The sequence below is a fragment of the Onychostoma macrolepis genome, chromosome 03 (genome assembly GCF_012432095.1).
Source record: "Onychostoma macrolepis isolate SWU-2019 chromosome 03, ASM1243209v1, whole genome shotgun sequence".
NCBI lineage: Eukaryota > Metazoa > Chordata > Actinopteri > Cypriniformes > Cyprinidae > Onychostoma > Onychostoma macrolepis.
In genome coordinates, this window is record NC_081157.1 from 21,894,212 (window position 1) to 21,919,610 (window position 25,399).

At 39.1% G+C, this 25,399-nt stretch overlaps 3 protein-coding genes across 19 annotated transcripts in view; 2 read left to right on the forward strand and 1 right to left on the reverse strand.

Moving 5' to 3' along the window:
- Positions 1 to 7,228, forward strand: part of ep300b (E1A binding protein p300 b) — a 44,079-nt gene extending 36,851 nt beyond the window's left edge. For all 16 annotated transcript variants that reach the window (XM_058770996.1, XM_058771002.1, XM_058771003.1 and 13 more), the window contains exons 25-30: positions 525 to 671; positions 818 to 1,097; positions 1,257 to 1,424; positions 1,692 to 1,853; positions 1,942 to 2,223; positions 2,363 to 7,228. In XM_058770996.1, coding sequence (XP_058626979.1) covers positions 525 to 671; positions 818 to 1,097; positions 1,257 to 1,424; positions 1,692 to 1,853; positions 1,942 to 2,223; positions 2,363 to 5,272 — 3,949 coding nt within the window. In that variant the 3' untranslated portion in view covers positions 5,273 to 7,228. The remainder of the gene's footprint in view (positions 1 to 524; positions 672 to 817; positions 1,098 to 1,256; positions 1,425 to 1,691; positions 1,854 to 1,941; positions 2,224 to 2,362) is intronic.
- Positions 7,229 to 7,365: 137 nt separating this feature from the next.
- On the reverse strand, positions 7,366 to 12,889 carry cbx7a (chromobox homolog 7a). Of its 2 annotated transcripts, none has more exons than XM_058771036.1 (6): positions 12,587 to 12,889; positions 11,491 to 11,534; positions 10,589 to 10,654; positions 10,404 to 10,470; positions 9,619 to 9,922; positions 7,366 to 8,674 (listed from the first exon to the last, which is right to left on the reverse strand). In XM_058771036.1, the coding sequence occupies exons 1-6, from the start codon at positions 12,674 to 12,676 to the stop codon at positions 8,073 to 8,075; spliced, it is 1,173 nt and encodes a 390-aa protein (XP_058627019.1). In that variant the 5' UTR covers positions 12,677 to 12,889; the 3' UTR covers positions 7,366 to 8,072. The 2 variants fall into 2 exon arrangements, with proteins under 2 accessions (XP_058627019.1, XP_058627020.1); XM_058771037.1 differs by having other exon boundaries at positions 12,602 to 12,888.
- A 4,756-nt stretch (positions 12,890 to 17,645) lies between these two features.
- desi1a (desumoylating isopeptidase 1a) lies at positions 17,646 to 23,628 on the forward strand. The gene is made up of 6 exons (XM_058771045.1): positions 17,646 to 18,002; positions 18,713 to 18,734; positions 18,865 to 18,934; positions 19,180 to 19,289; positions 19,457 to 19,579; positions 22,834 to 23,628. Exons 1-6 carry the CDS (start codon positions 17,912 to 17,914, stop codon positions 22,925 to 22,927), a joined length of 510 nt encoding a protein of 169 aa, XP_058627028.1. The 5' UTR covers positions 17,646 to 17,911; the 3' UTR covers positions 22,928 to 23,628.
- Positions 23,629 to 25,399: the final 1,771 nt, after the last annotated feature.

Sequence of the window (25,399 nt, forward strand, 5' to 3'; positions counted from 1 at the left end):
ACAAAATAACTTTGTATTGTTTCTGTTTTAATGTAGCTACTTTTTAAAGTTTGGATCACATTAAAAGCATAATTTGTATGTTAGTGAATTATTTTCGCCAAAGATCCAGCTCCGTCACCATCACTCGCAGCCGCTTGCATGTGTTTTGCACATGAGACGCATGCAGCCCTAAATTAAACTGCTGAATCGACTATTGATAGCTTTAATCGATTGCATCTCGTCGAAAATTATTTGATTGTCGATTAATCGTTGACACCTATTAATTGTCATTGAAAATGAATGACTTAAAGGTGTTTTGTGTTTTAAAGGCCTTTAGGAGGACGAAAAAACAACATTGGATCAATATATTACACACATTCGGGTATTGCAATGTGGATTAATGAATGGATCCTTGATTATGAAACTGAAAAATGATAAATATTCACGCTTGCTTAATTAAAAATTACCTTTTGTCTTTTTAAAAAAGAACAATTTCAATAGACACCATGAAAAGATCTAAAGAATTTACTGGCTGTCTTTTACAGGTTTGTTGATAGCGGCGAGATGTCAGAGTCATTCCCGTACAGGACAAAAGCTCTGTTTGCATTTGAAGATATTGATGGAACAGATGTCTGCTTCTTTGGAATGCATGTACAAGAATATGGCTCTGACTGCCCTCAACCCAATCAAAGGTTAAAAATAACAAAGACACAGTCACACATCTTCAGGCACACACAAAATCTTCCCTCATGTGGATAACATTACAAGAGTGTCTGAGAAATACAAGTAACTTAGCAATATCCTCTCTCTCTCTCTCTCTCTCTCTCTCTCCATGCAGACGCGTATACATCTCCTACCTTGACAGTGTGCACTTTTTCCAACCCCGTCACCTGAGAACCGGAGTCTATCACGAGATCCTAATTGGATACTTGGAGTATGTTAAAAAAATGGGGTTTGTCACTGGCCACATCTGGGCTTGTCCACCAAGTGAAGGTGACGACTACATCTTCCATTGCCACCCATCGGATCAGAAGATTCCCAAACCTAAACGCTTACAAGAATGGTACAAGAAGATGCTTGACAAAGCAGTAGCTGAGAGAATTATACACGACTACAAGGTACTGTGACAGCTGTACTTCTGGGTGACAATAATAAAAGTTTAGACTTGAGTCAGCATACAGCACTATAGTCTTTTCCCTTGTTTGGCTTGTTGTTGACAGCAATGTGTCATCTATTTAAAGTCCTTCACTAACTATTGCGTGTTTCTCCTCACCCAGGACATTTTTAAGCAGGCAACAGAGGATCGTCTGACCAGTGCGAAGGAGCTCCCATATTTTGAAGGTGATTTCTGGCCTAATGTGTTGGAGGAGAGCATTAAAGAGCTGGAACAGGAGGAGGAAGAACGGAAGAGAGAGGAAAACAACACCTCTAGTGAAAGTATTGACGTGAGTGATTGACTCAGATTTGTAACCATTTTGTACTGGGGTAAAAACATACTCAAGTGCCAAAGGAAGAAAATTGTTGTGTGAACTAGGTAACTTTAAAATGTACTTCTAGAAAAAACTGAACACACTTTGAGTTTTTAGACTGCTACTGTCCTTTCTTGTTTCTGACTTGATGATAAAATTCTAGTGCAGCTGCTTTAATATGTATTCTTAAAACCTGATTATTTTAACTTGATGCTTAAGATTAATGTTTTTTTGACTGTCTAGGCTACCAATGGTGACAGCAAGAATGCCAAAAAAAAGAACAGCAAGAAGACTAGCAAGAACAAGAGCAGCTTGAGCCGAGCCAATAAAAAGAAACCGGGCATGCCAAATGTCTCCAATGATCTATCCCAGAAACTCTATGCTACGATGGAGAAACACAAAGAGGTATGTAGCTCCCAAAAACATTTGAAGCATTTGTCATTTACACGTTTGGACTGAACTCACAAATGTCAACACTCTGCTTAATTTCAAGGTTTTCTTTGTTATCCGTCTCATCGCTGGCCCTTCTGCCAATTCCCTTCCACCCATTTTGGATGCTGACCCCCTGATGGCCTGCGATCTGATGGACGGACGAGATGCTTTCCTAACGCTTGCACGAGACAAGCACCTTGAATTCAGTTCGCTGAGGCGGGCCAAATGGAGCTCCATGTGTATGCTAGTAGAACTGCACAATCAAAGCCAGGACCGTTTTGTCTACACGTGCAATGAATGCAAGCACCACGTTGAGACACGCTTTCACTGCACTGTTTGTGAGGTAAGAAATGCCATGTGGGATGTATGATACTTGGTATGTCTTTGAAGAGGGTTTCTAAAAATGCTGTATTGTGGTGCATATTTTTTAGAGCAAGAAACACAGCAACTTTTTAAATGCCCCCTTCTCTCTTCGTTTGTAGGATTATGATCTCTGCATCACTTGCTACAACACTAAGGGCCATGAGCATAAGATGGATAAACTTGGACTGGGTCTTGATGACGAGAGCAACAACCAAGCTGCAGCCTCCACTCAGAACCCTGGCGACTCGCGTCGTCTCAGCATCCAACGCTGCATCCAGTCACTGGTGCATGCGTGCCAGTGTCGCAATGCTAATTGCTCTTTGCCATCTTGCCAGAAGATGAAGAGAGTAGTGCAACATACCAAGGGCTGCAAACGCAAGACCAATGGTGGCTGTCCCATCTGCAAGCAACTCATTGCACTATGTTGCTATCATGCCAAGCACTGCCAGGAAAACAAGTGTCCTGTGCCCTTCTGTCTCAACATCAAGCACAAGCTTCGTCAGCAGCAGCTGCAACACAGGCTTCAACAAGCGCAAATGCTGCGTAGACGTATGGCCACCATGCAGCGAGTAGGGCAGCCACCACCATGTGGCGGTGGGCCTCCTGGAGGTCTTCCATCCCCTGGCAACAATGGGGCCACAGGTCCTAGCACACCTACTTCGGTCGGTACGCAACCTGCAACCCCTCAGACGCCCACACAGCTGACGCCCAACCTTACATCTCTGCCCCAGCCTGGTGTGGGTGGAGTCCCACCTGGAGCTCCCCAGCAGCCTCCTCAGCATCCCATCCACCACCAGTTTCAGCAGATGCCAGGTGCAGGCGGGATGATGTCGTCACCGCAGCAACAAATGGTTCCTCAACAACCTGTGGGTCAACTCCCGCATCCACACAATCAATATGGTCCCCATTCCACAGGTCCCTCCCCAAATCCACAGTCGCAGGGTAAGCCAAGCCTTGGTCCTGCAACTCCTCCTCAACTCCCCAGCAATCCAGGCACAGCACCTATGTCCCAACAACAGCAACCTTCAGGTCCTCCGCCTGCAGCTGTGGAGATAGCCATGAAGATCCAGCAAGTGGCAGATGCGCAGCGAAAGATGGCACACGTTCAGATGCTACAAAGGCAGGCTGCGCAAGCTGGCATGATGCCGCAGCACCATCAGCAGCCACAGGGACAGATGGGAGTAGCCCACCCTGGGATTGGCATGGTAGGGCCACAAGGAATGGCCTCGCAGGCACAAACATCAGCGAACAGAGTGCAGATGGAGCAGCAGCAAGGATCTCAGGGAATGATGGTGGGAGCTGGGCCCATGCAGCAGCAGCAACCCCAACAGGCAGTTGTGCAAGGCCAGATGCCACCACAAATGCATCTACAACAGCCGAGAATGAACTCCCCACTTCAGCCTCAGCAGCAACAATGGCCGGGGCAGGGTATGCCAACCCAGCAGAGACCTGCCATGATGGCTCAACCAGGAATGGTTGCAATGCAGCCCCCTCCGCAGCAGCAGCAGCAACAACCACAACAAATGCAACAACAGCAAGCACCCCAAATGCTGAATCGAAACGCCTTGATGAGTATGGTGCAGGCTGGTCTGCAGAGTGGCATAGCAAGTGGGGCAGCAGCTGGCAATCTGCCTCAGGGAGCCCTGCAGGATCTTTTGCGGACCCTGCGATCTCCAAGCTCTCCTCTACAGCAGCAGCAAGTCCTCAACATTCTTCGGTCTAACCCACAATTAATGGCAGCATTTATCAAGCAGCGGGTTCACAAATATAAAGGAGGCACAGGTGGCCCTGCTGGACCACAGGGTGGCCCAGGACCCATGGGAGGACAGCCAGTGGGTGTCAACACTGGGATGTCCCAGCCTGGCATGCACCTTGGACAGGGTGTTAACATGCAGACTCAACTTCCTCAGCTCCAACAGCAGCAGCAAATGCAACAGCGGCCGCTATTGCAGCAGCAGCAAGTTGCTACCTTGCAGCAGCAGCAACAACAACAACAACAACAACAACAACAACAACAGCAGCAGCAGCAGCAGCAGCAAAAGCAAGGAATTCAGGGTCAGGGTGTTCCAAACATGGCCAACATAAATCCACAGTTTAGAGATCTGGTCATTAGAAGGCAACAGCAACTACAATTTCAGCAGCAGCAGCAACAACAGCAACAACAACAACAACAACAGCAACAACAACAACAGCAACAGCAGCAGCAGCAACAAATGAGTAATCACGCAGCATTCCAACAGCAACAAGGTTACATGGGTCAGCAGGGTAACATGCAAGTCCCACCAGGAGGTCAGCCGCTACAAGGTGTACAACCTGGCCAGCAGCAGAGCTTTCCAGGCAACTCTGCGCAGCAGCAAGTTGCAGCTGCCTTGCAGCAGAGGCTTGCACAGCAACAGCAACACCAACTACAGATGCAACAGCAGCAGAATGCGGCATCGCAAGGTCCCGACATGGGGCACGGAGGAGGTCCGCAGCCCACGCAAGGAGGTCCCGGTCTTCAGACATCACAGGCATTATTGCAACAGGCCTTGCATCAGCGTCTGCTTCATCAGCAGCAACATCTCAGTGGCACCTCGCCGGCACAGCAGAACAACCCCATGAGCCCACAGCAGCATCAGATGTCTCAGTCGCCCCACTTGCAGGGCCAACAGCTCCCATCCTCCCTCAGCAACCAGGTTTGTTCCCCTCAACCCTCCCCGCGACCCCAGTCCCAGCCACCTCACTCAAGTCCGTCCCCGCGCCTGCAACCACAGCCCTCGCCCCACCACATTTCGCCTCAGACCCAAACGGGTTCTCCGCATCCTAGCCACCTTCAGCAGCATCACTCAGGCATGGCTCCACCTCCTCCACCTTCCCAACAGCCACAGCACAACTCTAAGGACCCAAGTGGATTTGGTGCAGATCAGAACGCCATGCTATCTCAGCTCAGTGGCTTGACTGGACTCCACGGACCGGGATCTAATGATATGCTGCCCTCTAGTGGCCAGGACCTTGCCATTAACATTAATAACTCATTAGACATCATATAGTTATTACGAAATTCACAAAACCTCACCTGAGACAGTGTTAGTTTTTTTTATACTACAAGGATGAGTTTAGTGTTTTTCATCATAAATGCTTTGAAAATGGACCCGCCTAGAGAGATAGCAAATAAGTATAGCGGGGTGTGTTTTTTTTTTTTTTTTTGCCAGTTGTGTACAAATTGAGGATTGTTTCTCGGCCTCAGAGAACAAACCACAAGTAATATTTTCACAACCAGTCCAGGGGAGTACTTTTCCTTTTTCAAGAGATATTTTTTAAGATTTTAAAAGTGGTATAAAATTAAAGTGCAAATGATTAAGGACTTTTTTTATATATAGTTTCACCATGTACCAGTCTCTGTTATGTGTTTTACAGAGTCATATGGAACTTTTCAAACGTTGTCATGCCTATATTATTATAATTATCTGAACATCATGCATATCTTCCTTGTAAATTGAGTTTTGCATTTTATTTATTCTAGCTTTTTCATTTGTTGTCATGATGGATTTTTTTCATGTGTGTTCCCAGAGACTGCTACAGTTCACATAGAATATATTTTTGTTAAAACCTATTAAAATGGGGAGCTATTCCTTTACTTAAGCTGGAGATTTAGGTTATTGAGTATAATATAAATTACAGTGTTGGGGGTTCGGGTTTGGTGTGCGCTCTGCTGCCCAATGGATCTTATTTCATGCCATATTGGAAATTCCATTGGACATTACTTCTTTTGCAACAGGACAAGTTCTTAGACGCGCACACACCCACCCTCAGAATGTGTGTGCACTCCTTATAGACTTACTGGATAGTGGAGGTGTCTGTACTGGTTGGATGAAAGTTTTGTGTGTGTGAGTGTGAGTGAGTGTGTCTGCGCAAGTGTATGTGTGTGTGTATTGGCTGTGGTGCAGGAGTTCATCTGCTCTCGCCAATATCATATTGATCAGCGTTTCACATATGAACTGTATGGCGCAGTGAAAGGACGGAGAAGGAGAGGCGAGCCACTGATTTCACCATCTTCGTCCTTCTTCAGTACCACTCTTAATTTTCCTCCACCTCCAGAATTTTCTTTGCTCTGAACTTTGGGAGTTTTATTTGAATATTTTGTACTGTACAAAGGAAACACAAACTGTGGACTTCATACTTTTTTTTTTTTTTTTTTAATAAAATGAAGAAAACTAATTTCAGTATTTGATGATCATTTGAAGTTTGCAATTTTTAACCAATTTCCTTTCTGCTTTAATCTTTTATCTCTTTATTTGGCTCAAAAAGATTTTCTTTCATTTGGCAGAATGGCAGTGCTCTTGGATTTGGGTTTGTTTGGTTAAATGTGTTAAAAAGGTGCTGTTAGGCTGGTCATAGTTGACTCATCAGCCAGCTGTCATTGCTGGTTGACGTTCAGACCGAGTCTGAAGAAACTGTTGCTCCTGCAAATCATCCTAGAGGTGATACAAGGGAACTGTAGAGATTGACTGGTAAAAGTGAGGCTTTAGTGGCTTTCCCTGAGTGGTTAAGAATCAGCTTTAGCGTCAGCAAATATGACCGTACTGTCGGCTTGTTTCATAATTTTTGACTAGTAGTTTATAACATTTACCTGGCCCGATTGACTAGAGAATATCAATTTGAGATTCTCCTCCTGGGTTTATTTTGTGACAACTGGCTGACAGTACTTTTGCTGTTTAATTGAGTATTCCAGGGCGTGTAATGATTATTTATTACACTGCTCTCTGGAAGACGTCATTAAGGAAGCTGCCTCACAATAAAAAAGGAACCAAAAGCAGCTTTGTGTTTAATAATTGTGACTATTTCTTGTAATTGTGACTTCATAACTCACAATGCGACTTCATGAACTGTTTTCATAAATGTGACTTCTCGCAACTGTAACTTTATCTCACAATTGCAACTGTTTCTTGTAAATATGACTTCTCATAGTTGCAACTGTAACATACTATGTGATTATTTCAATGTAACTGTCTTACTATTGGAACTCATACAGTTACAATTGCAGGGTATTAAGTTACAATTGTGAATCACTATATTTCACTACATAATTTACTCCGAGGCACAAATTGGCTTACACAAACAAAAAAAGTGTTACTCAAATGAATTAAAATCACCCACAACTTTATTTTTCTATTTATTTGCTGTAAATACAAGCAAAAAAAAGTAGTTGTCACATGTGAGAGCAACAATAGAGCTGACAAGCCATGTTCAACTATCACGAACAAAACATGTAACTTAGGCTCGGCTCTGATTTCTGCCATGCTAAAAGCACACCTAAAGCACATGTGTTCAGATGAACAGGATCTACCCCTACGAAAGCGTCCACTGTAGCAGCTGTGAATGTAAACCAATACTGTCTCTTAAAAAATGCACAAAGGCCTCCTAACAGTGAAGACAGCTCAGGCGCAGATATGGAAACAAAGCCAGGTGGCAATTCCTTTTCCCACCTGGTTGGTTACAGGACAAAAGAGGTGACGTAACAGTAGTTTTGTCTTGGAGTCAGAACTGAAAAACAGTTTCTTCTCATTAAGTCAATGACTGCTGCTGATGGAAAAGTGGTGGTACAGATACAGAGATTTGCTTTACATGCTTAAAGTCTTCAAATACAGCATCACTGAGTATAATCAGAAATGTTGTCCTTCAATGTTTATTTTACCACAATGACACAAGGACAAACTTAAAACAAATGCCTTGTTGAAGTCTTTACCTTGCTTAGACAATATCTGCTTCACTACTGAAAACTGTATTATTCACTTGGTCCTGACTAAATGTACATGAATCTTTTGTATGTTCTTGGGTTCCTTTGTCAACTTACACCTCAAGCCCATAGCCACTAAAAAAGCCTTCTGCACTCGTGGCCTCTTTAAAGGTGACGGTCAAGGAATTTAGCGTTACCCGAGTCACAATGACTTTCCCAGGATGTGCTGCGGTGGTGGAGGAAGTCTGTGATTGGTCAATTGGGACCTGTAATAATGTTGTGCATTCTGCTGTAACATCAGCATCCATTCCTTCCTTTTCTTCGGCCTCTGAACTGTCTACCTCACACCTTTCTCTTACCTCTTCCTGTCTCCATGTAGTGCTCGAATGTACCTCGATAACCGAAGGTCTGTTCTGTACTTTGTCAAACACACTTTGCTCGGCTCCTGACTTGGTGCTGTTCTGTAGTGATTGGTCAGTGTTTGTTGTGTCATGTGATACCCGGTCGGAGTCCTCATCCCCTGCAGTGTTTGTGACTGGCTCATTCTCTTGTGTGTTGGTGATTGTACTGTTTTCTATTGCTCCTAAAACTGGACCTGTATCCTCACTTTGCATCTCAGCATGTTCAAAAATGAAAGCGCAGTTCTCAGTTTCCTTGATGGTGATTTCAGCTTCATGTTCTGCCGAAGAGTTGTAACCCTCCGACATCTCTTGACCTGACAGAAAACAACAGAAACTCATAATGAACTTTGAAGGGAATTGTTCAACTAGAACTGAAAGTTATTTAGTGACCCTAAAGTCAGTCCAAACACACATGACCTTCTGTTATGTGGCTTCAAGATATGTCATAAAAGTTTTGGTGTCAATGATCTTTACTCGTGACGCACCTTTAACGACAAATTTGAATGTACTTAAATGCGAAAGAGATTCAAAAGCAGCAGCAGAAGGGAAGACTTTTGTCAACTAACTATGTAAATATCACGTTGGTCCTACTGTATAACTTCTAAAGAATTGGAAGTCGTATGGACTACTTTGTGAAATTGATTTTTTAAAATGAGGAGCAAACCGAAATCACAGGCACCAGTGGTCTCAACAATCTACTTAGGCTTATGATGATTTTGGGAAACGCACCTCTGAAAATCTCACATTCGGATGCTGCTTCAAGACGTCACATTCGGTTTTACGTAGATGACGATCGATTGCAAGATGTAAGAACCAATGTTTAACGTCACTGTCATCAAACCTGACACAACTTCATATCTTAAAATGGCAAGTTTAAAATTGACTTAAATGAGATTGGAGTGCTAAACGAGTCGTTCCTCACAGAAAAGGCGAAATGGCTTTAGAAGAGTTGAAATTTATGGCAAATTTATTATTAAATGTATTGGCTGCTTTTATGGTGCATTATGGTCCAGTTTTTAAGTTTAACGGTCATTCACTTTCATTCAGAGTATCTTATAGGTTTTGAATGACAAACTACATCGTCATTTTTTGGTGAATTTTGACAGCTGAGTATTTCATAATTACATTAAACACACGTTGTCACTGTGATTCAGAAATATCTGGCAAGATTTTTCAGAATGGCCCTCATGACCCCTGAATATTTTCATTGCAGTGTATCTTAGCAACAGTTGTCATATTGATGCCACGCAACACCTACCACTTGGAATGTCCTGATGCACTTCTGTTGTGTTTTCTTTGTTATTTTGCTGCATCTTCACCATTTTCTTCCTCTCGTCTTCATCGTCTCCACCCCATGGTTTCTGTGAGTCTTTTGCAGGAAGTCTTTGTTGCTGGGATGATTTGTTGTCATTCATGAGTTTGGACCTGCACTGCCTTATCTTGCAGCGCCGCCCATTCTGATCTATTACCGTCCCCACCGAGCGGGTGAGTGACAGGCGGATTCTTGGGGTGGGTTTATCTGGAACCTTGTTTTTGCTTCGTAGGTCCATTGGGTAGATGCTCTGTTAGAGGGGTGAGATTATGCTGTGTTTATCAGATGTTGCAAATACTGGTTAGTCTAGATTGTTCTTTCTGAAATACTGAAGTTTCTTCACAACTGCTGCAGTACATTATCTTGCAATCTAGATGGCTCCACTGAAAACAGAGAACTGTTTTGAACCATGTCTGAAACAAAAAGTCAAGTACAGCCCCTGCGGATGCTAAGCCAAATTTGGACAATGAATCTAAGTTCAGATCCTAGGATACTTTAGTACATCAGATCTTTTTTATTGTGTGTATCAGATTGTTGGTTATATGATATATGAATTGAAATAAAATATTTGGTACTTGTTGTTACAGAAGCTGCATAGAAAGGACACAACAGTTGGATGAGGCTTCAAATATTGTTTTTTTGTCATTATAGAAAAAAAAAACCCATCAGATTTACATAAATTACATGCTAATTGCTACTGGACATCAAAATAAAAACGAGGTAACTCGTACCCGCAGAATAACTCGACGAGGTCTCAGGCCTTTCCTCTTATAAGCCAGAGCTCTTTCCTTCTCCTCTCTGTTAGAAAGAGAGAGATATGCAAAGGAATTGTGGGATAGAAAGGTAAGAACATCCCGTTGCCTCCAGCATATTCATCTCCCCATCAGTAACCGAAGGTTCCCAGAGCGTGACTTACTTTTCTTCATAGGCGAGGACAAGACGAGGGTCCAATATGTTGTCCTCTGGTTCCCAAGAGCTGTACCTGACAATCACAGTCCCAAACAGATCATTAGAGACACACACACACATATATATATACACACAAATACAAATATATGTAATACAACAAATCCAGTATAAAATATGGCAATCATACTTTTTTAATCATATTTAGTTTTTGCCCAGAATTGAACTTTATAATCTATAGTAATTTTCATCTCGTAAAATCAGTCAAGAACATACCTAGCTCATATTTCACCCCAAAATCAAAAGAAAAACTTTTCAGCTGCAGAAATATTTTATTGCAATATTTGCAATATATCATAACTTCAAAATTGCAATATTTCCATGAGTGTCATTTCTGAGTGTAATAGTGTAAAACAATAATGATAATGTAAAGTGTATATATACTTGATGGTGGTATGTAAAGTTCTGTTTTAGATTAATAAAAATATCATTGTAATAAATAAATAGATAAATAAAAAGGAAAAACAACAATGGGAATTGTCATTAATGTTGCAATGCACAGCTTCTTCACATTCCTAAAATTAGAACTCATTATCTTTACATAAAACACTGTTTTGTTTTATTTTTGTTTTCTTCTTTGATTTGTTGTGAAATATGATCAAGACATGTTCTTGACAAGTTTTGTGAGATTCAGGCATAAAATATGTGACATGAGAAAGAAGAATAATATGATGCTGTTTTTTATCCAACATCTAATTTTCTAGAGTTTTACCTGATTTGGGGGGCAGGTGAAATGTGACCTTCGTGTTTTTTGTAGGATTCGGTCACATATTGTGTCCTAGTTGTGGGTTATATTTTGTTTTGAATAAAATGACTAATATTATGTTTTCCCAATCTTTTATGAGAACTTACTTGGGCGACCATCCTTGCCACTTGAGCAGATATTCCACATTTCCCTGAAATGAGAAAGAGAAAGAAACAAAAGGGGTCATTTTCACTTTTAAAGTTGAGATGGAGACATAAGTCACCATTCTGTTCTCAACAAATCCATGATACAAACACAAACATCCCACAGATTTTGAAAAAGCATGTTTGTCTCTTTAAGACGTTGACGCTCAGTAGTATTTTGACGTGAAAGATTATGCAGGACGAGAACAGCGCCGCCCTCCCGAATGTTATGGCGCGTGATGTCATAGAGGGGCGAGCACGTGAGTTCCATTTAAAAAAATAAAACAGCGAGTTTCAAGAACATTCATTGGATGGAAGTAGGTGGGGCTTTGGGAACGCGTAAACAACTCGTTTTCTGCAACGTGCAGCACTGCGAAGGTCTTGTCTTGCTTCCCCTCATGCTTGAGCGTACGAAACGAAACCCGCGTGCATGTGCAGCGCTACTCATCATCTTAGCTACTGCTGTACATTACAACATCTGGCTGTATAACACACTCAAAATAACAAATACACAGACAAACACCTACCAATGTGCGTGCTCTATTAATAAACGTGACCAATTTTATTTATTGCTATTTAAACGTATTCAATCTCGTTTATTCTGCTGTTGGTATAAACTGGTCCAATTATTCTGGAAACTGCGCGGATGTTATACGCGCATCAACACTGACCCTGCGCGCGTACAAATAAACTGCGTAGCCACCAGACGCGGCGATTTTGCGAGCGAAAAGCGCATCGAAGGAAAAGATGAAGATGACACTGTTCTCTTCTCACACACCCACCTCCATCTCTAGCGTTCGCAATTCAGTTTTCGAGACCTTGCGAAAATTCTCATATTTAAGAGAATAGCATACAATTTACCGCATTGTTTTGCACACGAAAAAGTTCCGAAACGTTATGCGAATTTAGCTGTCAGTCACTCATGAGTCATTCCTGAACTGGCAACAGAAGAAAACTGTGCGGAGTTTTGCAGGATGAATCATTTCAAAACAGAAAGTAAATAGTGCGTGCAGAATACATTGCATTAAAGCAACTGACCGAAGTGCATTTTTGTACGCACCAGCAGCGTCCTTACCTTTCTTACCCTCTTCTTCGTTATTGACTCTACAGCAAACACTTGCTCCCCTATTGCTAACAGCTCCATGTTCATGAGATGTTCCAGTGCAGCAAATAAGAGTTTCTTATCTCTCTCGTTATTGCTCTTCAGTTGATGAAATGTCACCTAACTATTCTGCGTAGACTATTAGAGTGTTTTCTTTTTTTTAGGATTTAAACCCACTGGTACTCTTGGTGCACACTCAGGTCCGCCGCTGTTCCAGCTCTCTCTGAGTTCTTGAATCTGCGACACATGTATGCACTGGTTTGGTTTGGCGCGTGCACGATCTATGCACTCGCGCCCACCCACTTCTCCGTATATGGCAAGCTGAGTTAACATGTATTCTTTCAACGAGTATCTATTATTGTTATATTTTACTTCTTTATGCACTAGTAAGTCTAATGGTGGTATCCTTTTTAGTGTCACTAGTTAATACATTTTCATTTGTTAACAGTATTTTTTTTTCTAGTTACTGGTAAATATCCCAGTTGTTGTTAGATGGATAGCCTAGGCCTACTATTTTATTTTTTTTAACTTGTCAGATGTGATGTGTAGACTTGAGGAGACTATATAGTTCGATTGAAAATTTACAAGAAAGACTGAAAATGTAAGAAGTATATACTTAAAAATAAATAAATAAATAAATAAACTATATGAGCTATTTAATTTTCTTTTGGTGAAACATTTTTACACTTAAAAATATTGAATAAATGTTTGTATATTTTAATTTTAACTTTCAGCGATTGTTTTCATTTGTGTCCAACTTACTAATTTAATTTTTTGTCCAGCTTTTTTTGTTAAAGATGTAACTAGCAAGACAATGAGTAGGCTACACTGTAAAAACAAACAAAAAAAATTAACAAAATGTTGGATGGGCAAAAATATTTAAGTTGAGCGAATTTTATTGCTTGGGCTTAGTTGAGAAGACATATTATATTAAGTCTACTCAAATATATTTGAAAAACATTGAAGAGTTATTTTCAAATCCAGTCAAAATTCAGCTATGCTAATATTGACTAAACTAATAAAAACTAATAAGAATATTTTGTTTAACTTGTTTAGTATTTTTTAAGTTCATGAAACAAATGTTTAAAATAAATTTTGCAGTTGTATTACAAATGTAATGTTTGACAACTGGAGCACTTTAAAGGGATAGTTCACCCAAAAATTTAAATTTGCTGTTGTTTTACTGAGGCCATCCAAGATGTCAGTGACTTTTTTCTTCAGTAGAACAGTAAAGAAGATTTTTATCTGAAACAGTGATCCTTGGCGATTCATACACTACATGTCTGTGGCTGCCGGTATTTGATTGTTTAGCTTCATAAGACCTCAAAGTGTCTTGAGGAGCTTTTGGTAATTTGGTCTTGTCTACATGTTTATTTGGGCCCGGTTGCATGAAAGCCCTTAAGCTAAAAAATCTCTTAGTTGTAAGGTTAAGGGAAACCCTTAGTGAACTTGGGGGTTTTTTTTGCAAGAAATATCCTAAGAGTCAACTTAAGGAACCTTAAGGCTGCCATTAAGTATTCCCCTTAATTAACTAAATGTTCCCTTAAGTGTTGCTACAAAGTCCTTAGTGACTATTTCACCTTGACATATTTAAGGGACCAAAAACAGCTCCCTTAAGTCATTTTAAACTCAGTATTTTTAAGATTTTTAAGCTCAAATGTAAGACTTTTTTAAGACCTGCACAAATAAAATATCATATGAGTGTAGTAGGGCACTGACTATGGTAACATATTAAACTGTAAAATGACTGTAAAAAGCATGACTTACAGGTCAAAATGTTTTATATATATTTTTAAGAAAATGGATGAGTTGTATCAATTATTACATTAATTAAATAACAATATAAATGTAATGTATGTCTTAATTGTTTTGATTTTTAGAATTCATTATCTTCTAGTCGATCCACCTCAGCTAGCGTCAACTTGTTCAGACTATAAATTCGGGGCAAAAATCGCGTAGTGTATTCTAGGCTTTAGTATAAACACTTAGGTAATGGTGACAGATAAAGCCTGGAATACACGATTTTTGCCCCGAATTTATAGTCTGAACAAGTTGACGCTAGCTGAGGAAAGTCAGAGCCAGTCTGCAGATTACAGCTGACAGATTAACTACATTTTGGATGGCCTGAAGGTGAGTCAATTAACAACATATTTTCATTTTTGGGTGAACTATCCCTTTAAGCCTGCATGTTTAGTCTGAATGACAAATGTTTTAAATGCAGATTGTTTTGTTGTAACGAGTGTTTTTAGTGATTAATAGACACCAGTTAATAATTTTCTTAAACTCAGCATAAAATAGACTATAATAACTAGTTCCACAGCAATTTCTTATGATGCCCAAATAATAAATATTAGTTGAGGTAACATATGAAACACAAATGGTTAAATTTTAATTGACCTAATTTGCTGTCATTTTCTAAATGTTTGACCAATTAAAACACTTTAGTTGAATGGACTATACAACTATTTCAGTTAAAGGTTGAGCCAACTAAAAAAATAACAATTCAGGCAACGCTTTGAATACAGAAATCGACTGAACGTAAAATTTCTGTGGAACTAGTTCCTAAATAATAATAATTAGTTTTGAATTTTTTTTTTACAGTGTACTAGTAGGCTATTTGTGCATTCTAAAAGAGACTTTGTCAAGAACGTCAAACATTAGATATTATTTTTCTAACTGCAATCAAAAATAAGTACTAGTATACTAGTTTTAATGAAAGAGTGTTAAGATGGCTTGCCAAACTCCGTTATACCTTTAGTGCTGCACCGAGCACGAGTCGCCACGAGAGTTCGCGCGCGCTGAGGAAGGAGCGCGACTGTTTTTGCCGAGAAATGGGAATGAAAGACGGGAATAGGTGGTCTCGCTCTGAGCGATAAAGACGTATTAGTGCGATGAGTCACTTTTGAGATACACGAGAATATCGGGTCATTGCAGAGGCTGATGTAAACCCCTATATACAGTAACGTGATCTACACATGCACATACTGACTAGAACATAATGAAAGTATACTAGTGTTTTCCGAGAAATGCGCCGAAAAACACTCATAATTAGTCCTTCCCGGAATCTGCGCCAACAGAATTCCACAGAAAGTTCCGCAGATTTCTAGAGAATTCCAGTGCCCCTCGTTTACGGTAACAGTTCTACACACCTCCCAACCCCGTGTGCTGCTGTGATCACAGACAGTGTTTTGGTTTATTCTACGCATTTACCAAATTTAAATCAGATCGACAGAATTCCGCTGATTTTCACCCACAAACGCAGATAAGAAGGTGTATAATGCACAAATACAGTGAAATGAGGACTGAAATGCATGTATGCAGGAAAGCAGATGAATATAAGGCAATGCCTAAAGTTAGGCGTTTCCCTAAAAAACATTATTAAGAAAACGTGGCAAGATGACAAAAAATATTAATATCGGAGACCCAAATTCAGTAGGCACTTAATAATAATGATAATAATAATGATTATAATAATATAATAAATTTCATTTATAACGCACTTTATATTCACACAGAATCCCAAATTGCTACAGATTAAAAACAAAAAGAAATGTTAAGAATCATTCAAAGGCTTTGCTACAAAGGTAGGTTTTGAGGCAACGTTTAACAAAAGTTAATAAGCTTTATATACAGGCAAACAGATGAACCCAGAATATAAACGCGGTTCTTCAGCATCTATAACTGTTTTAAATAGCCTACATACAAGCTATTTTGTTTTGGTTTTCTTGGGGGAAACACTTCCGTTACATTTTTTGTGTTGCGTTCATATTCGGGGTTATCATATATTCTCCGATATCACTGCTTTATCACTTTAAGCGTTAAGAATGTTTCGCGCAAAACCACGAAGATAAATAATTAAATATATGAAAAATGTAGGCAACAGTTTTTCCCACAAAAGATATTACTTGGAAATTAAATGGCTATCAGTCTCATTATCGGATTGCTCAAACTTTTAAATGTAAATAAGATATCTTCTGACAGATAGCCTACATATAGAAACCAGGGGAAGGTTCTCAGATTATTTTGGGAAGGTTTCCTTTCAAATTTAGAACGTTTGTTCAAAGTTATCTGTTCTTTAAAAATGCTCTCAAAACTGAAACATTTTAGTTGGATGTCCGTCTAACATTTGTTTAAGAATGTGTACATTCAAAAGCAGTGTTCCCGTAATGTTTTCAGAATAATAATTAAGGGATAATCAACGGCTAGCTGTGCATTAAACGATTTGAATGCACGACGTGGAGGCGAAGAACCGCCCTCCGCGAAGTGCATTCAAATCGTTTAATGCACAGCTAGCCGTGGGTTATCCCATTTATGCCATGGTCATTTTCCAGCATTCACATATTAAAGATGTTAATAATATTTGCGCTGCAATATTTGACCGGAACGATAAAAATGACGGTTATTTTCATCTGTATTACTATTCAGCTGTAACTGTATGTTACTATGGTTACCGATGTTTATAGGAAGCGCATTAATATAGAACATGATTAAACTGACCTGGAACTACCTGTGCAGTTCAACGAACTTAATCAACACCTGCCAGCCAATCAGAATCCAGTATTCAGACAGACCATGGCATAAAAATGAATGTTCCCTTACCGTTCACATAACCAAGAAAGAAAAAAAAAGTTTTTATAGCATTATGGGAATGTTAAAAAAACGTTCTTTTGTTAGGCTATGTTCTTCTTTTTTTCCAGAAAATTAAAACTTTCTTTGTAAAACATCTCCCCAAGCCCCCCCCCCCAAATAATAGAGCAGTTAAGCCTAGTTAATGACTTGTCAAACTGGACTATTACAAACAATACAAACAAAATATGGATGAAAAACAATATCAGAACAGTGAGGAAAGGTGATAGGTGTGTTATCCATTTGTTGCATCTTATTAAGTTAAAACCAATTTAAAGACACGCACACTGAAATAAATTAGTTTTATTTGTCGTGGGCATAATGTGGCTACAATGTCGTGAGGCAAACACTTGCGCATCCGATAGATGTCGCTGTCGTGCCGTTAAATTAATACGCTTCTTCATTGGCGACTTGAAAGGACAGAGCCTATTTATCTTGCTATCGTTTTAAAGCAGCTTTGCTGTATTTTTTTTTTACTCAGACCCTCCTAATGCCACCGATTCTCCAAAAGTCCGATATAGAGACACTGCTTTAGAAATTTAAAAACTTGAGATTTCAGACTGTCGCGATCATTTGAGAATCTTAAGGCCGTGTAACTGCAGTGTATCGCCGCAGACAGGCTATAGTCAGCCGCAGTCAGCCTCCGGCATCACAAACATGGATCAACACGACTCGACGTTTGGAGTGCAGCTCTTCATTTATGATCTGTCGAGGGGAATGGCTCGACAGCTCAGCCCTATAATGCTAGGTGAGTGATATATCTTTACCGTTATATTGGTGAGGGCCGCGAAATTTCCAATCCTACCATGAAGAAGGTTTAGCTCATTTATATGACTTCCAGCGTGCTGTCGTTGCCTGGTAACCTTCCAATGAGAAATCTTGGCTACTGAATATTAATGACCTGATTCTAACGTTGATTGGCAGTTTAATGTTAAACTGACGTTGCGTCGTTACTATCCAATAGCGAATGCTTTACTTATGAATATTTAAAAGATGCCGTCACTATACTAGGATTCGTCGTCTGGTTACAGATAATGGAAACACTTTTATCAGCAACATCACTTAAACGTGTCAGCTATATTCACCGAGACCTGTTTATCTCTCAGTTATCTAGAATTATTTATTAAAAAAAACAAATTCACATTTAGTCAATTAGCAGACGATTTTATTCAAAGCGCCTTACAAATGAGGACAATAATAAAAAACAAATGAACAATAATAAAAAACAAATTGTTTAAGAACATGATGTTCTTTATTGTAGGTGTCACATGCTGAAGGTAGCAATTATGGTTATCAAGGTTCATTAAATTTAACATAATGTAACTATTTGAGTGGTTCAAACCATAAGAGTCCTAATATGTTAATAATATAAACATAATTTATAACTTATGAGGAACATATGTAAAATCTCTAATATCTATAATTGTATGATTTCTAAAAACATTTTCTTTCTTACAGGAAAACAGCTTGATGGTATTTGGTAAGTGAATTACTGTTATTTAATATCTACTTATTACAGATTATGGTTAAAACCTTTTATGCATAAGTTAAATATATAAATCTCTAGTTATATAACTATATGCTTTTCTTGTATGATCATGTCAACACAGGCACACATCTATAGTGATCTACGGAGAGGAATTCTTCTATGGTGGTGCCGGGATCTCTAGTTGCCCACCGGTAAAATCTCAACCCATTATGACACTTAGTACTCAAGATAGGACAAGCATTTCAAAACATAGCCCAAAAATATACTCAGGGTATGTTTTGCTGTTTGTGAGCCCTCAGTTTACATGTTTATTGTCATCCACGTGAAGCTTTGACGTAACACATTGGCCTTGCAACATAATTGTCCTTAAGAGGTACATTTACTCTAAGGTGGCTACAAGGAGAGTATGTAGCACACGGTGTATGTGTGTTTACAGGGCGGGACGATGCTCGGACCTCCAGACACAGTGGTGGAGCTGGGAAGCACCGAGGTGACAGAGGAGATCTTTATGGATTATCTGTCCTCACTTGGAGAAACAACATATAGGTGAGTGTATCTTTGATTGTTGTTTATTAATCAAAATAAAAATAGGGATTCCTTTCTTCAGGTATAAGGTCTTTATAAAGTTTTTGTACTGTACAAACATGTGCTTTATATGCATTGTTTGCATTTTGTAGGCATCTGAAATCTCTTGTCTCTATCTCTCTCTGCAGTGGTGACAAGTACAGATTGTTTGAACACAACTGTAACACGTTCACTAATGAGGTGGCCCAGTTTCTCACAGGCAATAAAATTCCCTCCTATATCACAGATCTGCCCTCTGAAGTGCTCTCCACGTGAGTATGCTAAACATAAACCTGCTCACATACATGCTTACGTTACGTATTTCAAGAAGATTTACAGTGTTATTTTTACTTCCGACTTCATAGGTAAATATTTAGTAACTGCATCCAGAGAATAAATAAATAGCTTGAGATCTGCACTGTAGATTTTTGTTTCAAAGTTGTGAATAAGACATTATTATAGCAAGATTATTGGAGTATGTTTTACAAGAAAATTCAATGTGTTAAGTTAATCTTTATTGTCAAAAGGTACTGTTTAACAAAAGTATAAACACAAAACATTTTTTTTTTTGATGCATTATGGTAATATAACTTTGAGGAGAAAGTGCTTAAATGTACAGAAAATAATGTGAGAAATCTTAAAGAGACACATTCATGTCGTTCCAAACCTGTGTGACTTGTATTCTGTGAAACAATAAATATTTTGGTAACACTTTAGAAAACTGTTTCTTACTTACTGCATAACTACTAAGGAATTATTGAATAACTAACAGGTAATTATTCATTAGCACTTAACTCCCTACTATTAACTACTAAGGGAGATGTGTTAACTAATTAGAATGTAATAAAATGTTATGATTGTGTTAAGTAACAGTTAGCTAATCAATAACTAATGTATTCTGTCATACCTCCTGAACCCATACCTCCTTAGTAGTGAGTTAAGTGTTAAAGGTGCCATAGAATGGAAAACTGTATTTACCTTGGCATAGTTGAATAATAAGAGTACTGTACATGGAAATTACATACAGTGACCCTCAAACACCATTGTTTCTTCCTTCTTATGTAAATCTTGTGAATAAAAAAGACCACTGAAAAATATGCTAATCAGAACATAACACCGACTGTGATGTAACAGTCTGGATCACTAATAGTTACGCCACCAACATTTGCATAACGTCTACCCACCCATGTTCTAGGCCAGCCACCAGCTAAACATCAGCAGTTCTGCAGGTATTGTGAAGAAACAAGCGAGGACAACAGCAAAAATGGCAGATCATGGAAATAAATGTTATGTTTCAGGCTGTGCAGGGGATGTGAAGTGCAGGGATGGGTTGGTGTCTGTATTCTGTATTCAGAAAGGCACGGAAAGCAAATAATGCGTTCTAATAAAATAACGCGAGCCACTAAAGGGACATGGTTAGCTCCTTGCTAGCGTAGCCTGTTACATTACAGTACATAAGATTTCACTTACCACATAAACAGAGTAAGGAGAGATGACTGAGGATGATGGCGAAAGATTTACAGATCCTGAGCATCACTGACAAGCATCTGATCTTGTAAAATGTGTGGTAAGTACTGCTGCTCCATAGTATAAACAGAGTACTTCCAATCGCGAATCTCGAAAGCGAAAGTGAAAGTAAAAAGCGATCATGCATTTGAAAGCAGTTTCAATGCCCCACATATTAATAGTGGCTCCCTGATGCCCGCATTTTATATACAGTAAAATTACCCGACGATGTAACTGCGAGAGAGAGTATTGAAATATAATTCCTCCCTGTGCTTCCTTCCTGCTGTGTGAGCTACTGAAATGAGAACTGCACTGTGAAACAGCCAATCAGAGCAGAGCTTAACATTATTATTCATGACCCTGCCAAATAAGCCAATAACAGTTTCATTCTAGAGAGAAATCCTAGGGTTGTAAATGCACATGTAACACTAGGTTTCTTTTTTCTATATTCTATCTACTCATTTTCTTTAAAATATAAAAATAAAATAACCTTTCTGCGTGTACTGCGTTAGGCTAGCCAAGACTTGTCATAGCACTTGCATGTTGTTGCTCTTTTGTTGGTTTTGATTGCTTCTAATGTCCTCATTTGTAAGTCGCTTTGGATAAAAGCGTCTGCTAAATGACTAAATGTAATTGTAAATGTAAACGTAAAACCGTTTCTGGAGAATTTTTACCCTTACCTAAGCCACCTTCTATGTAGATAGCAGAGAACAATATAAAATATTGTATCAATGCATTCTATGGCACCTTTAATGAATAATTACCTGTTAGTTCTTCAATAATTCCTTATTAGTTATGCAGTAAGTAAGAAAGAGTATTCTAAATTGTTACCAATATTTTATATAATGATTTTATCCATTCAATTAAAAGAATAGTTCACCCAAAAAAAATTATTTAGCTGAAAATTTACTCACCCTCAGGCCATCCAAGATGTAGATGAGTTTGTTTCTTCATCGGAACAGATTTGGAGAAATTTCCCATCACTTGCCCAAAAATGGACCCTCTGCAGTGAATGAGTGCCATCAGAATGAGAGTTCAAACAGCTGATAAAAGCATCACAATAAACCACAAATAATTCACATGACTCCAGTCAATCAATTAATGTCTTGTGAAGTGAAAAGTTGTGTGTTTGTAAGAAACAAACTCAGCATTAAGGCGTTTTAACTGTCACTTCTGGCCAAAATACTAGTCCATAATCCATAATAACGGCAGTGAAAAAGTCCATCCCCTGTTGCTCTCTCACATCAAAATCCACCAACGTATTTGTTTAGAACTGTTTTGGCTTGTAAACAATTCTTGATCTGTGCATATTTCTCAAGACAAGACAACTTTTTCACTGGAGAAAGCAAGATTATGGGTAGAGGACTATTTTAGCTGGAAACTGGTTTGATGTTAAAAACGTCTTGATGAATTGGCTTCTTACAAACATGCAATGTTTCGCTTCACAAGACATTAACTGGTGGACTGGAGTGGTGTGGATTACTTATGTATTATTGTGTGATGTTTTTATTAGCTGCATGGATTCTCACTCTGATGGCACCCATTCACCGCAAAGGGTCCATTGGTGATGTAACTTACTCCAAATCTGTTCCGATGAAGAAACAAACTCCTCTATATCCTGGATGGCCAGGAAGTTAATTTTCAGGAAATTGTAATTTTTTTGTTGAACTGTTCCTTCAAAGTCAAAAGGGTCCAAAGCAACATTGGATTCTACTGACTTTCATTGTATAGACAACAGCCACAAAGACATTTTTAACGTGAATGACAAAATTGTCACTTTTGGATGAACTATCCATTTAATGGTCCTAAAAATAGGCTTAATTTTCTTTATGCAAATTTTTCTTTATTGATTTTATAGTGAGATGCGACCTTGACCATGTTTTTCTGAGATTCACCCATTTGTGATTGTATAACTGTGATGTTCTCTCATTTTCATCTGTCACATTTCCAATGCTGAAAATTTATGCAAGAAGATCTGTACAGATTTCACAGTACTTTATGCTCTCTCATTCTCTCTCAGGCCATTTGGTCAGGTGTTACGGCCGATCCTGGACTCGATACATATTGCCCCTCCAGGCGGAAACGTGATCAGCAGCCAAAATAATCATAGCTAGATCAGCTTTGTAATCTCTCTCTCACACACACCTACACATGCAATAATTCACACATACGCTGTTTATACACACTTATTTGCCCTGTTGTAAATGAATTTGGCTCAAAACACATCTTTCAAGAGCACTGAACAAAATTTCATCAATTCTGGTCCATATTCACAGTTACCCAGATATTTAGAGACAGTTTTGCTTAAAGTGTTTCATGCACAAGGTCCCAGGTCATTCTTTCCAGATCACTGATGGTTCATATTTTTCAGTGTCAAGTTCTTGGTTTCCATGGTTTTCATTTTAATATGTATCTTTACTTTGTATCTCTACAGCCCACCACATGCAAAGGTCATTTGTTTGTTGATGACAATCCAACTTTTTTTCTTTCCTGCTGTTAGTTTTTATTCCTTTCACATCATTTCATGCTGTTTTTCCCCTAATAATTTGTCTGTTGATATGTATTAATATTGGCAAGCCAAAAAGTTGAAAGACTATCTTTAATTTTATTCTTAATATATATGTATTTATTTATGTCAGTGACTTTGTGACAAAGAAGCACGTGTTCTGTAATATGACTAGCATTCTGAAGAAATGACTAAATGTGAACAAATGGACCATGATACATGTGGCTCAGATTCAGAGAGAAATATACAGTGTATTATATATATACAGTGGGGCAAAAAAGTATTTAGTCAGCCACCAATTGTGCAAGTTCTCCCACTTAAAAAGATGAGAAAGGCCTGTAATTTTCATCATAGGTATACCTCAACTATGAGAGACAAAATGAGAAAAAAAAATCCAGAAAATCACATTGTAGGATTTTTAAAGAATTAATTGGTAAATTCCTCGGTAAAATAAGTATTTGGTCACCTACAAACAAGCAAGATTTCTGGCTCTCACAGACCTGTAACTTCTTCTTTAAGAGGCTCCTCTGTCCTCCACTCGTTACCTGTATTAATGGCATCTGTTTGAACTCGTTATCAGTATAAAAGACACCTGTCCACAACCTCAAACAGTCCAACTCCAAACTCCACCATGGCCAAGACCAAAGAGCTGTCAAAGGACACCAGAAACAAAATTGTAGACCTGCACCAGGCTGGGAAGACTGAATCTGCAATAGGTAAGCAGCTTGGTGTGAAGAAATCAACTGTGGGAGCAATTATTAGAAAATGGAAGACATACAAGACCACTGATAATCTCCCTCGATCTGGGGCTCCACGAAGATCTCACCCGTGGGGTCAAAATGATCACAAGAACTGTGAGCAAAAATCCCAGAACCACACGGGGACCTAGTGAATGACCTGCAGAGAGCTGGGACCAAAGTAACAAAGGCCTCAAATCCTGCAGTGCCAGACGTGTCCCCCTGCTTAAGCCAGTACATGTCCGGCCCGTCTGAAGTTTGCTAGAGAGCATTTGGATGATCCAGAAGAGGATTGGGAGAATGTCATATGGTCAGATGAAACCAAAATATAACTTTTTGGTAAAAACTCAACTTGTCGTATTTGGAGGAGAAAGAATGCTGAGTTGCATCCAAAGAACACCATACCTACTGTGAAGCATGGGGGTGGAAACATCATGCTTTGGGGCTGTTTTTCTGCAAAGGGACCAGGACGACTGATCCGTGTAAATGAAAGAATGAATGGGGCCATGTATCGTGAGATTTTGATCCATCAGCAAGGGCATTGAAGATGAAACGTGGCTGGGTCTTTCAGCATGACAATGATCCCAAGCACACACCGCCCGGGCAACGAAGGAGTGGCTTCGTAAGAAGCATTTCAGTCTCCAGATCTTAACCCCATCGAAAATCTTTGGAGTCCGTGTTGCCCAGCAACAGCCCCAAAACATTACTGCTCTAGAGGAGATCTGCATGGAGGAATGGGCCAAAATACCAGCAACAGTGTGTGAAGACTTACAGAAAACGTTTGACCTCTGTCATTGCCAACAAAGGGTATATAACAAAGTATTGAGATGAAATTTTGTTATTGACCAAATACTTATTTTCCACCATAATTTGCAAATAAATTCTTTAAAAATCCTACAATGTGATTTTCTGTTTTTTTTTTTTTTTTCTCATTTTGTCTCTCATAGTTGAGGTATAGCTATGATGAAAATTACAGGCCTCTCTCATCTTTTTAAGTGGGAGAACTTGCACAATTGGTGGCTGACTAAATACTTTTTTGCCCCACTGTATGTATTTGTGCCTTTGTCATGGCAGCTTGGGCACAAGTAACATTTTAATCTTAACTAATCTGTAAAGTACAAATTATTTATACACGTTATGCTTAAGGTAGACGTTGTCTCTTCCATTTATTTAACAAACTAAATGCTTTTATGTATGCTTTATGCTAATTTTTATTTTCATGAAAGGAAAGTTTGCTGCTGTTGTTAGTGTTATATGGTTGAATGTGTCTTTATTATTGGTATTTATTAACATATTCCTATTTTAAATTGGTTTGAATATTACATTATCACTTTTGCTCAATA

Excerpts from the sequence above, each read along its gene's own strand:
- cbx7a (XM_058771036.1), bottom strand. The coding sequence starts at position 12,676 with ATGAACATGGAGCTGTTAGCAATAGGGGAGCAAGTGTTTGCTGTAGAG. Across the intron at positions 9,923-10,403 it reads CTCGTCGAGTTATTCTGCGG|AGCATCTACCCAATGGACCT; the intron begins GTACGAGTTACC and ends CCCCTCTAACAG. Across the intron at positions 8,675-9,618 it reads GCATCAGGACATTCCAAGTG|GTCAAGAGATGTCGGAGGGT; the intron begins GTAGGTGTTGCG and ends GTTTTCTGTCAG.
- desi1a (XM_058771045.1), top strand. The coding sequence starts at position 17,912 with ATGGATCAACACGACTCGACGTTTGGAGTGCAGCTCTTCATTTATGAT. Across the intron at positions 19,290-19,456 it reads CTTGGAGAAACAACATATAG|TGGTGACAAGTACAGATTGT; the intron begins GTGAGTGTATCT and ends CTCTCTCTGCAG. Across the intron at positions 19,580-22,833 it reads CCCTCTGAAGTGCTCTCCAC|GCCATTTGGTCAGGTGTTAC; the intron begins GTGAGTATGCTA and ends ATTCTCTCTCAG.